Source organism: Scleropages formosus, chromosome 4, assembly GCF_900964775.1.
Source record: "Scleropages formosus chromosome 4, fSclFor1.1, whole genome shotgun sequence".
Taxonomy (NCBI): Eukaryota; Metazoa; Chordata; class Actinopteri; order Osteoglossiformes; family Osteoglossidae; genus Scleropages; species Scleropages formosus.
The window spans coordinates 19,403,221-19,418,081 of record NC_041809.1 but is presented as its reverse complement, the minus strand read 5'-3'; the positions used below and the strand labels follow the sequence as shown (position 1 = coordinate 19,418,081).

Here is a 14,861-nt window from a genome sequence, read left to right as displayed (position 1 = left end):
TACACCAGATGGCAACACCCTCTATGGTGGTGAACTTTCAGAAGACATATTTAATGTAAACCAGCCAAATGGGAAAACAGTTCCCTTCCGTACCACACATACCTTCCAAAAACGTGTGCAAAGCAGGTGGGTTTCCATTCTATAGGAATGGCCAGGGGGTCTATAGAATGCTGATATTCAGCAGAATATCGAAGAGCGGGACTAGCGCGGGTGGGGCAGCAAAGCTGTGCAGAAGCACTAGAGCAGATCTAGCCAGGAGAAAGAGGAACAGAAGGGAGCAAGGTGCAGCCCGTCACTCTCACAAAAGACCCCCCAAGGAGCTACTTCACCCCCACCTTCTTCGGCAATACTCAACGTACTCATATCTGAACCAGCTGTTGGTTTCCCTCAGATACACCCTTAACCTTTGACCTCCCATTACATGTCCTTTTATAAGTCCTGGTGTGATAAACAGTGTGTCTTAACTATCCCAAGGTGACCTTCTTAATTTCTCTGATTAGACAAACACAGCTGTTAGGCCATACGATGCGACGTGTAATACTCACTTAAAACCAAAACGAGACCGTTACATGAAGGTTTGGTTTTGGACACTGAAAAAACATTACTTCTATTCACGCTGCATTAAAACTCTGTGGAAGTGTTCATCCTATCAAACGTTGTGGGTTAAATCAGTTGTGAAATGTTAGAACGGCTCATCTTATGATATGTTTATTACTATGGCATATGGCACGGGAACTAAACATACCCTCTAAATCACATGAACCCATTATTACTTTTCACTGGGATGGAATGTTTAATGGCCAATCTAATTGCACACAACTGCACCCTGTAATTGTTTTCTCCTCTAAATAAGGTGCTTTATATGCGCCGTGTTGCATAACAGCTCAGTCCCAGAACTGCTGTGCTATAACAGTTTCACTCCAATTGTATTTTCACATTCGGTCATCAAGTGTCAGGCTCACTGGCTCATTGTCTGCGTTCGGGAACGAGGGCTGCAGAACTGCTGGCGGCACACTGCCTGGAGAAGTCCACCTTTCTGACTATTGAGTCTGGGGCTCAACTAGAACGGGTGAAGAAAAATCCTGATGGCCAACGACATTAGGAAATTATGAAGGCACTTTTCGATGTACTCCGAACTTTAATAATAACAGAAATTCAATGGAAGCTATACTGAAATTTACTTTTAAAAAGTAAATACTTTTTAAAGTGCTATAATGCAACAAAAAGATGTTGCCAACACGCACTTCCCGTCGTCGTCTTCATACTGTGCTTGCTGACTAAACCCTACAATAAGTTTAGCCTGTCATCGATCTGATGGAGGTGAGAAGTGTTTCAAGGAGCATGCTTTCAGTTTTGAGTCACCTCCTACTCTCCCTTTCACCCCACCCATGTCCTCCTCTTTTTCCCCGTCACCCCCAACTCCCTCGTCTATGTACTCCCCAAAATTGCCACAGTCTCACAGGAGCAGGGCAAAGCTCAGGAAAACGGTTAGGAAAGAAGCAGAAAGCAAAGCATGCTGGGATGACTCACACATGGCCGTACCAGACTGAGAATGTCTGCTCATGTCCGCCATCATATCCGGGCTCCCAGGAGACGTTGGCCGAGGTCGTCGAGGCCGAAACATGGATGTTGGTCGGGGCGTGTGGGCTTGTGCCTGGCCAGGGGGAGTTGGGGGACAGGGACACATCAGCACCCACTCTTTTCCCAAAATGGGGACACAGGACACTCAAGGTCAACATGTACAAGAGTACAGCAGCCAAGGACCATAACCCTTGACCTAAATGTTGCCCGTTCTGGTCCAGGGAAGGATCCGATATCGATTATCTTAAAGCCTTCAATTTGGCTATTTAAGATGATGAAAAATATCCAAATGCAGAAAGAAAATGCAACACACTAAATACTTGAACGTAAACATTATTACGACTCTCCAATGGGACGAGTTCAGAAAAGTGCAAATATGTTTCAGAAATAATTATTGCTCATGAATCTGCAATGCAAAGCTCTGAACAGTTCACAGGCCCCGTAGTCTTTTGATATGCACGTAAAGAGCGTTAGATTAAGTAATAAAGCCTCTGCAGCATTCTAAGAATATCCGTTACTATGACAACACTGGCAATTTACCCAGATTGCCCATAAATAAACACAATCATTTCGTTAGACCTTTGGGACCTGCAAATTATAGTTATATTAAATCTGAATGTGCCTAAGTAAAAACATGAAAATGTTGCTAATATTTCATAAAATAACTTGTAGTACAGTGCGGGGCTTATCCGCAGACACATTCTGAAGTAACACCCCATCTGAGAGCAGATTTCTGAAATATCTTGCTTTAATTTTCAAATAGGAGTTTACCGTTAAGCATGGCATGTCTAATTGAGTCGAATACAGATGGATGCTTTGAAATACTGCACGAAGGCTCGTCTGTTTATTGATATGGCTGTTACATCGTCATCTTGCATCGTTAAAAGATTTATCTCCTCGGACCAGACCGGCATCCTTTGTAATTGCCTGCTCACTTTTTCCAGGGTTGTCATGAAGGTCTGGCAGTTTCAGAATCAAACCATTAAAGCTTGTCCCCTTGGCATCATTCCGTCATGTCACCTGTCACATCAGGGGATTCTCATAATGACTTGACAGACATAATTTTGTCAGCCGGAGGGGTTGCTGGAAAACGGCGATAATGGTGGCAGCATTTTGTTCCTGCAAAAATGTGTTGGCTCTCTCTGAGTTTTGTGACAGAGAAAGGGAATGAACAACATCCAAACACGGGAGGTCACAAGAATCCATGAGGGCATCGCCGTAACGTCCGACATCTGACAATTTCATGCTCTGCTGAAACCATCTAGACATACACACACATTCATATCCAACAGGCAGTAATTTAATACTAAGGGGCCACTACAAATTTTAAGAAATCATCTGACTAAAATTCAGGGTTACTCATTTTCAGTTGTACTATATCTTTACGCTATGTTGATCCAGAATTTATCATTTGCACCGTTGAAACCCTGGATTAAATTTTCGATGTACAATGCCAAAAGGTACTAAAGGTCCAAAAGCAAAAGCACAAAGGTGCTCGGTTCTGACTCCGGCTCCAGTGTGGTGGAACGACCTCCCCCTGTCACTCAGAACTGCTGAATCTCTGCCCACATTTAAAAAGGGTCTTAAAACTCACCTTTTCTGGACTCACTTCTTCCATGATCTCTTAAATTCATGTAATGCGTAAATGTTCATGCTCTATAACTTTGAGATGAGAACTGTTGAACAACAGACAAACCTGCACGCAGCTACTTATGTAATGTAATGTAAATGTTTAAAAAATATATTACGAATGTGATTCGGAATTGTCGATATTCAAATGAGATTTTATGCAGCAACTTGTGTGATGTACATTGGTTCATATGGCGGAAAATAAATTATCCGCTTTACAATTATGTGGCTGCATCTAAGTCTCTCTTTCCACTGATGTAATGTACACAACGTATTTTCTATAAGACGCATGGAGAAAAGCGTCTGCTAAATGAATAAATGTAAATGTAATTCCAGTTAGTAAAATCTCTGTGTGGGCAGGATTTATTTTCAGAAATGGTTTTGAAGTAAAAACAATTAAGAGCTTTGTGCAAATTCTCCAAAGCAGGCAATTATTTTTGAGGTGATTCACTAAAGACAAGTTCTTCCTCTTGCTAGAGTTCAGAGGTATTTGTGTTCAGCATCAGTGACTACCGACCTCTTAAAGGCAAGGCGAGGCGAGGATTTTCAGCGAGCAGCTGGATAACAGCTACTAACCACATGATATCGACCATGAAGCAGCTATGTGCTCCCTTGGTGTTGGTCACATTGTGTTGCAGGAGATAGGCCAGTGGGTACCGTAGCAATTAGAGTCATCGCCTCACACTCAAAGGACCCAGGTTCAAGTCCCTGCTCCCACTATATACCCTTGACCACGATATTTTCCTGAATAGCTCCAGGAAAAATTACCGAAACTGGGTAAGTTTTTAATACCCAGTTTTTAAATGGTAAATATTTACAAGTAGCTTAGTAAACAAACTCTACATTGTAAGTGGCCTTGGAGAAATACATCAGCTAAATTAGTAAATAATAATAAGAAGAAGCACTCGGTTACATGTGTGCTACTGTAATGGGACAAGTTCACAAAGCCTCATTTGCAGTCAGGCCCCAGCATATCAGACCCCATGCGGACATGACTCTCATCCACCTGAGGCCCACCAATTAGATCCCCTTCCACATGTAGCCCCACCAATCACATCCTCATCCATATGCAGCCCCACCAATCAGATCCTGATCCACATGTAGCCCCACCAATCAGATCCCCACCAATCAGATCCTCATCTACATGTAACCCCACCAATCAGATCCTCATCCACATGTAGCCCCGCCAATCAGGTCCTCATCCACCTGTAGCACCACCAGTCAGCTCTTCAATCAACTGCAGCTCCGGAACTCAGAGCCAGCCATTGTTGGCATGTAAACTCAGAAACAAGCATTCGTTTTGTTCATTTATATTTATCAGTTGAGTACTACCTTTCACAGCATGCCTGGGCCATTTGTAAAAGACAGCAAAGCTGTGAGGCAGTCAAGTCTGGGTGGGAGGGAGCGGGGGGGAAGGTTTCCGAAGTGCAGGAGACATTTGCTCATCTGTGGACCCAAAATGTCAGTGCCACTCCACTGACCCAGCAAATTGCTCTTTAAATACCGCCTCCAGGTGCGTTGGCTTGCACCGTTGGGTTCCGCAAGCACCAAACAAACAAAGCTCACAGACGCCGTTTTCTTGCACCAATGACAGCAACTTTACATTTTACTCTCTCTCACTTTCTTCCCGTCTTCATTGCATCTCACAATAAAACATTTACTGCACAAAGACATGATGTGCCACCGCCAAAAAGATTTGCACTAACAAGACTGACCAGTAGTATCCACTGTTCATTCAATTTACATTGAACTAGACTAGCACCGCATCTGCAACTTTCTACACACTACTTCAGACAAATCCATACCTACGTAACTATAGTGCCACGCAGATCAGAAGAAAATAACTCCAAACAATATCAAGTCTCCTCGCAACACTTTCCTGCTGTGGAGGAAGGAAAGCTGGGTAATGGTGGTCACTCCTACCGATCACCAGGAGGTGCGTGCTGGCAGTGATGCTCGTGGCGACGTTGGTGGCGACACACTCCCACTCCCCGTGATCTTCCTTGCTGAGGGACTTGAACTGTAAGCTGCCAGTTGGTAGGACGTTGTGCTTGCTTCGGCTGGGCTTCCCTACCTTTGCCAGATGGAGAAAACCCATCAGCAGTCAAACTCTCGGGTAGACATGTGCATCTGTGCTAGTGCAGTGTTCCCCAAATCCTCCACCGACCCCACTCTCATGCCCACATCCACATTTTTCAGTAGTCCTTACAATTGGGTTCAAGGCAAATTAGGCATTATCATGACAAAAATCCATTCACACTCAGTATCTGCTAGAAGGGTGAACACTGCTTCTGCAGCCTCAGGTAGAGAGAAGCAGGATGAGGCCAACCTTCCTCCATGTGATGTTTGGAAAGGGGTCTCCTTCAGCCTCACAGGGGATAACCAGCTCTCTCCCAGCCTCCTGTCGGTATTCCCCTCCAGGGACCACCGAGAATTTGGGGGGTTCCTGCAGGTCAACATGTCTATGATTTAGCCCCGGCAAGAGACTCCAGAGGTATAGCTAAAGGAGATGGTGACCTCAGAAGATTCCCAATCATCATCTAGGAAGGATGCAGCCTTAAATGAGGTGAAGAAGTAATACCTTTAGCACCAGGGGGGCTGGGGGTGACTGTCCCATGGTACCCAGGACGTTGTAAGGCACACAGGTGTAGGTGCCGAGAGAATCCTCTGTCACCTCCGCCACACGAATGCTTCCATCTTCCATTTGGGTCCAGCCGGGGTACTGGTGAGGAGGAGTAATGTCAATAGACTGTGCATTCCTCCAAAAGTATATTTCAACATAACCACCTAAAACTTCAGACTGGAGACTCTAGCAGAACTGTATGTGAAATCTCAGGTGAAAATGAGGTTCCTCAAAGCAAAAACCAGGACTGAAAAAATAGAAGGAAAAGGAGTGAAAGATTAAATAAAGGTGAGCAGCATCTTGCAGAATGTGAATTTTTGCTTGTAAGCAAATGTGTTCAAGTCGGCTCTTCTCGAAATTCACAGTTTTCTGAAAGCTCAGTTACTTATAAATATACATACTGTTTTCCACTTACTGCTGTTCTTTTCGCATTTCACACAAAACGCTAAAAACAGACGTCAGTATCAGACAAGTGCCTCCATCCTACCTATAACCTTTGATCTACCCCCTATAAAGTGTTCAAAACCAGCTGGCTCACCTTTTCGACTCTCAGAGGGAGTCCATCCTTTTTCCATTTGACTGATGTCACGGGTGGGTTGGCGTCCACCGGGCAGCGGATGTAGCCTGGCAGTCCGATTGCGACGTAGATGACAGGAGGCATGTTCACGACTCGGGCAGGGTCTGATGGGGTGACATGTAACAAAGAGGCATTATAGTTAAAGAAAGAAATGATTTTGTCTATGCATTCTAGTTCACACTTTTCCCCAAAGCTATCTACAATTATTTACCCATTTATATAGTTGGGTAAGCTTACCAGAGCAATTCAGATTAAGTACCTTCTGCAAGGGTACTGCAGCTACAGGGGGATTCAAACCCACTTTGGGCCTAATGGCAGCAGCTCTAACCACTATGCTACCAGCTCATGTATGTTAATATCTCAGTTCTGAATACATCCTATCAAAAGGTCTGCACAATAAGGGTCATTTACTGTAACTGACAGTTAATCTAGAAGATTGTAGCTGCTGAGAGTCAGTGAAACATCCAGATGTAAGACAAGAGGACAAGGGGTCCATAATGATAAAGCCAGTTCCATTGTAGCGGTCAGAGACAAGTTTAATGAAGCTTGAGGAGAAGAAGGCAGTAAATTAGGTGCAGAAGAACACGGTTGGAGGCTCAGCTCACTTTGCAGAGGACATGAGTATCAAGCCCAGCATGCCCGTACGGCCTGGCTTTGTGGACACTGCATGTGACGGGACTTTGCTCACGTTAGCTCGGGCCGGGAAGACAAGGCTCATTTGTCAGCTGTTTCACAGCCTGTCTGAGTCAATTTGTGGTGGACAGGAAGCTGCAAAAAAACACTGACTTCTTAACCTTTACGTTGCTGGTTCATGTCCCAGGAATAGTCTTAAATTAAGCCAACATCAGTTGTTCCAGTAACATACTCGGCTGAATGAATGAGTAAAAAGTGCATATCCGCAATCACAATATATTACTGCGAATAAAGACAGTAATCAATAATAATATTAAAAAATAAGATACACCACCCTTAAAGTGTTCCTCAAGCTGGAGAGTTTGCAGAAACCCCAGGTTCTCATTCATAGAAACAGCAATGTGTAATGAACTGATTAATCGCTATGCGCATTTAGCTTGCGCTGTGTCTACAGCGTACATCCGGCATTCTACGATCGCAGCAGTATACGAAGGACTAATCCCAAGAGCACAAATATGGAAAAGTGAGTTTACTAGGGGAGAAAAACTGCCAAGCCAGCAAATGGAATCCACCACGCTCAGGGCTCGACGCAGCCGGCCCTTGTTTGAAATATTTAAATCTCGCAAGTCTGTGCAAACGGGCATGGTGCCTCCTGCAGCAGAAAGAGCGTTAGGTCAAAGGACAGGCAAAAAAAGGCAGGTTTCCCAAGGGAACTGTTTATCAGGGCTTTTTGAGAAGTTCCAAAATCGAAATTTAATTAGTAAGCAGGAAGGCGCTCCTGACCTCAGCAGGAAAAAGAGTGATAGCGGCCTGTAACTGACAGCAGGACACATCGTTGTCAAGTGTGGGTTTCTGGCAGCTGCACCCTCCCAGTACCGGTGTCCTATAAGACATCCAGTGCAGTAGACCAGTTGCATTTTGTGCTTGGCGTCTTTGCAGTCTTCCTTGCAGTTAAAACGAATCATATCCACTTTGGAGGGAACGAGGGATCAGAGCTTCCGAGGCAGATTTGGTCGCCATGGCTGTCTCATACTGCGGAGCAGTCGTGTCTGCGCTCCATCGAGGCCTAATGGTCAGGGACGCTTAGACGTCTAGAGGGGCTCTCAGAATTGAAGCTTGAAACAGATCCATCTCAGTGATTTTGTGTAAAGGGGCTCGGGCCTATATTTAGCTACTGTGACGCGGTGGAGGGCGGATCAGGAAGCAGGCCCGGGGAGGGGGGAGGGGGGGTCGGGGGGTGGAGCAGACGGATTCGGCCGAGTCTCCGCACTCCAGCGCTGCTGTGCATTTTCTGGGGGCTACCAGCATGCGGGCCTGGTCTCCCGCAAGCAGTCTGCCGCTGACGTCACTGCAGAGGGAAAGAAGGGAGAGGGGTTCCGCGGAGCGGGGAGCAATGATGTCACCCCTGAATCCCCGCTGCTTTCAACACCCCCTCCCTCTCATAAACACACACACACACACACACACACACACACACACACACACACACACACTGCTTGAGGATTCTCTTTCAGAAACAGCGCTTTCACCTGTGTGGTGCCTCGAATTTACTCGTGGAGGGGGTGGGGGGGTGTGCATGGTGGCTGTGGTGGGAGGAGGGGGAGCAGGCTGGGCTCCTCACTGCAGTCCCTGTGTACTGCAGGATCCCACCCTAAATGCCGCACTGACAAGCATCTGTGTCTTGCACGTAAACTTTTTCATACCGGACACAGAAAAGCAATAAAAAAAGCTTCAATCATTTAATTGTAACAAGCTTAAAAATATGCACGTAGTCAACAGCCATAGGTACGAGCACTCAGAATCTTGGAGGCATCTTTCTGCAAAGGTGCCGATAATCAGACTGGACACTGCAATTCCCATGTCAGTTCTCACCAAGGGCAAAAATCCGGTATGCTAATTACACCATTTATCTTTCAGCACAAAAAGAAATAAAGGTCACATCTGAAAGTGACAAGTGATACATTTTACTGTATATACAAAATTCACATTAAGGCTGCTGGAGAAAAAAAAACTGTGAAATGACAAATCCTTTACTGGGCTGAAAGACAGCGCCAGTGGAATGAGCCGGAGGGAAGGCCAGTGAGGCTTGAGAAGCTAGGAGACTCAAGGTCACATTATACACATCCGCCAAGAGAGTCTGGGATGGGTGGGGGGCAGGGGGCCGGGGGGCACTCGTTCCCGAGCACCTCTCAATGGAAAGTGCTGTAGTGCAAGGCGCCAGGCTGCGGACGCAAGCCAAGCCGGTGGCGGTTGGGAGCGACAGTAACCTCTCATCAGCTGTGGGATGAAAACGGACAGAAAACCCCTTTCTCTAGTCACAGCCAGGCTCTGCTCTTCCGCCATCAAACCAAGTGAGAAAACATCACAGAGAACCCATAACCCAACATCTAGTCTCTTCCCATCAAGGGAAAATTTGCTACCTTCATAATACGGTTCACATCATTTATTAGTACTTCACACATCTGTTTGCTACCAAACTCAGACACTGAGTCCAAAACATTTTATTGTAATTGTATAACTCCCTTATTATAACTGCCTTAAGCGAAATACACGGAATAACTTTAGATTTTGACTGTGGGAAGCAGACAATCTGTCGGGGTGAAGGAAACGATGACATGTTCAGACCGTGGGAGTGTAGAAGCGGGTGTGCAAAACACTCACACTGCACCGTCAGGTGCGCCGATGCAGAGGGCGGCCGGCCAAGGCTGTTGCTGGGACTGCACGTGTATTTCCCAGCATCCTCTGGTTTGACTTGGGAGATGATGAGGGAGCCATCAATCAGAATGCTAACTCTGCGCTTCAGATCACTGTGGGGGCAGAAAAGCATAATACATTAATTGGCTGTATTATTATTATTATTATTTACTACAATTTTTGTTCTGTTCCTTAGCCTGTAATTCTGTCCAAAGACACTTTAAATTCCTCCTCCTTGTACAGGCAGTTATCCTTATTGGAGCTCTAATGTAGCACCTTTAGGTTACAAACCAGATTACCAGTAGTGTACTCTGCTACTGAGGGTATCCTGCTCATGACCCTGAGGAGTAAACATCTACAGCATAGGAACAGTGTGCCATGAATAGATTCGCTCCAATCTCCATATTTCGTGCAACTGATTTCAAGGGCATCAAATGATTTCCATTAAAGGCGCATTATACAGTAAATAATTCCTTCAAGAGAGGCAGCAGCACTCCAGTCAAACACGCACTCCATCTATTGCAGTGGCAACAAAAGGCCCTTTGTGAGCGAGGGATCTTGCCACGGGCGGCCGCAAAATGAATGGCTTGTTTTCAGCATTATCGACTGGAGCTTCACTCCAGGTTCGCAGTCGAACAGCACTACGGTATTACAGCTGTAACTGCTCTCTGATCCTTAAAACAAGATAGAGCCTACAGGTGCTGCCCGTCCTTGGCGGTGTTGGAGTCGCTCTGTGGACATCCAGGGGAAGCAGTACGCTGTCTGCATGAGCGGCCTGACACGAGCCAACATTTAATCGATACGGGAGAGCCGGAGACGTTTGACTTGATCGCGCGCAAGCTGCACACTAAGCGGAGCACTTAGCATACTACGTGTCCGCAGCATGAAAAACCTGCAAGAGATTTCAATACAGCCCTCTGAATTTCTGCAGTGTCTTTCCCAGTATGAGTGTAGGAGGGCTGGATTTGGGTGCCTGCAGGTCGTGAGCGCTTCCGCTCCGAAATGCACAAAAAGGAAGGAAAACACCCCTGAATTACATTGACCGACATGCTGCATTTCAAACTATTCTAACGCTAAACCACGTGACTGCTGGAAAAGCCAAAGGAAGAACCTTTCTTAGGAAAGGTCAAGGAATTCTGCCACTATATTTTGTTTTTTTAAATTAAATTAGTTTTCTTCCTTAATTTTTTCATCATTTCTCCTATTTCTTCTGCTTTTTGAAATATCGTTCTTCCTTCATAGGTCATAAGAATTTCATAATCCCAAGTCATGGCACCTAGAGTGCATAATGGGAAACCCGTCACTGGGCGATCACGTATTGCGTAGCTACGCGGACTTCTCTCTACATTTTGGTCGACTGAGCATGCAGTGATCCGAAAGGGCCAATGGAGGGCAGTGTTGAGCTTGAAAATGAGCTTGCACGGGGGGCGCACCGGTTTCCTAACAAAAGAGAATCTCGTACGTTTTCGGCGCCACTCTGAAATACTGTAAGTTGAACATACGGCTGTTCGTGCCCAGCGCTGTCAGGTGTAAACAAACGAATGAGTGTATGACACCTATAAAACGAACATCTAACGTTCTTGATCCTCTAATCCACATAGTAAGCCGGATTTCCCCCAGACCAATGGGAGGAAAGCTCCTGTCACAGGGGCCCCGTAGCAGGTTACCCCCAGCGTCTGGTAATACTGACTCAGTGGCCTGAAGGACACATCCGATCTTCCTTGTTCCGTTTACCAAAGGCAGACCCTTGTTAGAAGACAACCAGCGCCTCAACGTTGTCCCTTTGGTGGCAGTGTCCAATTGGATGGATGTCATGGCCATCGATTGCACGCTAATCTGAAAGGCCACACCTGATCAAAGCAATAGGTCCCTGGGAATGAAGGAAATACGGCTCATAAGAAGCCTACAAAGTCGGGTCTGTAGCCTTTCATTACCGGCTAGCGCCGAGGGAGCCACAGCAGCTCGGGTTCGGGCACAATGAAGCGTACGGTGACACAAGCACCATGCCATAAGATGTTCCTCTCTTGAGGTCTTGCCCGGTGTGCCCTGGTACAAAAACCCGGTTAAGCCGTGACTGGGCATTACGCCGACAAAGCACCGATGATGCGGCCCACAGACCCTCAGAGGGAGTCAAGCTGACTGAGTGCACGAAGGCTTTCGCCCAACATGAATTACCGGCTACAAGCCTTGCCAGGCGCCTCACAGGATTCAAAAAAAGAAGGAGCAACATCGGCGCACTGGACGTGATCATGTGATCTGACAGCGTGGCAACAGACTCGTGGACTGAATGAACTTTAAACCTAAATGCTCAGGAATCCACCTCGTCAAAACATCTGGCAGTCTTACAAGGTGAAGAAAACGGGAACAGCAAGGTCACCACTAGTCCGGTGCCACTGTGATATTCAGTGTCACTCAAAACATCGAACATTAAAAGCCCAGCCTGCGTTGCTGCCTTCATTAATTCAGTGCAATCATGAATACAATTAAATGACTAAGAGTTTCAGCGGATCAGAAGCATCTCCAGTATCGCTGGTACATCACAAACAAAGTACAGTGTAAGTAACTGAGTTTCACAACTGCTCCGCAAATAAATGTTTAACAGGAAATGTCCCAGGAGCAAAAACATAATGTCGACTGGAGAAAATGCCGTGGGATACACTTTCTCAGTGCAGAACGCAAAGTGCCGGTTGAACTCGTACGTGTCATTCCAGAAAATACCATGGAAACGTGGAAGACTTAACAAAACGAGGTCACTTTCGAATGTCGCCAATCGTACGTGAAGCTGCGCTGACAGCCGTGGGCAGTCAGCATGTAGCTCCAGGGCTTTGTGCTACTCAGGGTGCGAGGCTGCATATACAGGAAGACCCCCAACAAGCAAACACACACTGAACGCATCCTTCTCTCCCAAGACGCTGGGGCAATGTCAAGGAGGAGAATGTCTAATTATTCATGACAGTTTCAACATCACAATCTATTCTGCGCTACCTTAAAGCTTTCCTATGCGTTCTTACCCAACCCTGAATTTGTACCCTTCTCTGCAAAACGTAATATATTTATTTTTCCCTTTCATATTTTCAAGGGCTCCTGTGCAGCAATCCCTTTTGAAACTGTGACGAGTGACATCGCCCGAGTAATATGCAGGAACGCATGCGGCGCATCTGAGGATGCAATAAAGGCAAAGGCGTGGGTTTCGGGGACAGCAACTTGACTGTAACAGAAGAGATGGGCGTATTTGCACAGTATGCAGCTGCCAGAATCCATCTCCCGTGATAAATTGTAAAAATGTCAGAGCATGCCGTTCCCCGAGTAGGGCCGCGGCAGGTTGCCTAACAGCTGCAAACGCGCAGAAATGAAATTAACCTGGAGAGCGGCTTGTCGCTCCGCACCTCTACAGAAAAGTATGATTATTGGGAATGCGGAGTCGTACACCTCTAGCGCAAATACCCACAAACTGGGCAGTCCGCGCCTAGGGGAAAGCCAGCCCACTGCCGACCTCTTAAATATGACCTTGGGATATATGACAAGGACACACAGAATGGTGCAGTGGCCGTCCAAGGACTAGAGTGCTGAGGGTGGGGGAGGAGTTGCTGGTTTTCAATACAGCCACCGGTAGTGGACACTGATCCATGTCTATCTGTACATGGAGTTTACCTTCAGAACCATACCTCATTTACAAAAGGAAACAGTATGTACTGCAAAGGGCACTTGAAGCCCCACACACACACACACACACACACACACACACACACACACACACACACACACTTTCTGACCCGCTTGTCCCATACGGGGTCGCGGGGAACCAGAGCCTAACCCAGCAACACAGGGCGTAAGGCTGGAGGGGGAGAGGACACACCCAGGACGGGATGCCAGTCTGTCGCAAGGCACCCCAAGCGGGACTCGAACCCCAGACCCACCGGACAGCAGGACCCGGTCCAACCCACTGCGCCGCCACACCCCCCCTGCCTTTAATACTTCATCTTTATCAGGTATTCTAAAGTAAACATTCAGAATTCCAGTTTAGAGTAGATTTTAGTACTCTACTGAAATGCAATGAAAAAGGTATAATGAAATGTGAAAAAAAAAATCTGCAATGACACAGTGGCCTGCGGTCAACAGTGAGGAATGGCACAATAATGAACCCGATCATAACTTTACTTCTTGAAGAAGACGTTATCTTCCTCCCAGAACCAGGTGTACGTCAGGTTGCCAGGATACGCCTCTGCTTGGCAAGTGAAGAATGCGTCCTGGGATATGTTGACTGTTATGTTTTCAGGTGGTGATACAATAAATGGTGGTCCTGAAAAAAGTAAGAGAAAAACAGAAATAAAGGGCCAGTAAACAATTTGCCACGAGTACTGAAATGTATTTAGAAGGAATCAGCAAAATCGGACTTCAATATTCGTTCAAAAGTATAACTTTTACACAAAGTACGGAACAGGACTAAACCAAGAGCTTCAAAAGGAAAATAATTTGTCTGTCTAATATAATTTCACATCAATTTCACATTCCACAAATAACACAATGAATGCATGTACTACCTTTCTACTGCACAAATATAAAAAATAAAAAATGTGTTCTGACTACGAAACCAAGTTTCTGTTTTCAAGTTTCACAAGATCAAAAATAAAAAAAAAATCCTTAGTAAAGAAAATTAAAAAAAAAAAAGAAACAACAAACTCTTGGATGGCTCCAGCAGGTAGCGTTGCTGTCTCTCAACACCTGTACTGCGTGTTTGGACTTGGGTTTGATCGCACCTCATTCTGTGTGGAGTTTGGATGCCCGCTCTGTGTTCAGATGGAATTCCGCCCACAGTCCAAAGGCACGTTTCAGGTGGACTGGTAACTAAACTGCCCATCTGTGTGTGTTACATGCTCTGCTGTATAAATGGGTAAATGCCTGTAGTTAGTTTAGAGGACCTAACATTGTAAGACATCTTGGAAAAAGTTGTCTGCTAAATACTACGCAGTCCAAATCATTGTAGGTAATCACGATACGTCATGTTGGAAAAAAGTGTCCGCAGAAAGAATGAACGCAAACGCCAGAAACAGATAATTGTGTAATACAGCACGGACACCACCGGGGGCACTGCCGTGCACGATGGCCTCCCACAGGCAGCACTTT

The 14,861-nt window shown here is 46.0% G+C and overlaps 1 protein-coding gene across 8 annotated transcripts in view; it reads right to left on the bottom strand.

Annotated features, from left to right (window-relative positions):
- Nucleotides 1-14,861, bottom strand: part of igsf9bb (immunoglobulin superfamily, member 9Bb) — a 110,584-nt gene that overhangs the window by 32,932 nt on the left and 62,791 nt on the right. For 6 of the 8 annotated variants that reach the window (XM_018755302.2, XM_018755304.2, XM_018755307.2 and 3 more), the window contains exons 6-12: nt 13,896-14,037; nt 9,705-9,850; nt 6,372-6,514; nt 5,792-5,932; nt 5,540-5,656; nt 5,134-5,284; nt 1,531-1,654 (exon numbers count right to left, since the gene is read on the bottom strand). In XM_018755302.2, coding sequence (XP_018610818.1) covers nt 1,531-1,654; nt 5,134-5,284; nt 5,540-5,656; nt 5,792-5,932; nt 6,372-6,514; nt 9,705-9,850; nt 13,896-14,037 — 964 coding nt within the window. The remainder of the gene's footprint in view (nt 1-1,530; nt 1,655-5,133; nt 5,285-5,539; nt 5,657-5,791; nt 5,933-6,371; nt 6,515-9,704; nt 9,851-13,895; nt 14,038-14,861) is intronic. The other 2 variants (XM_018755303.2, XM_018755305.2) reach the window with 1 other exon arrangement.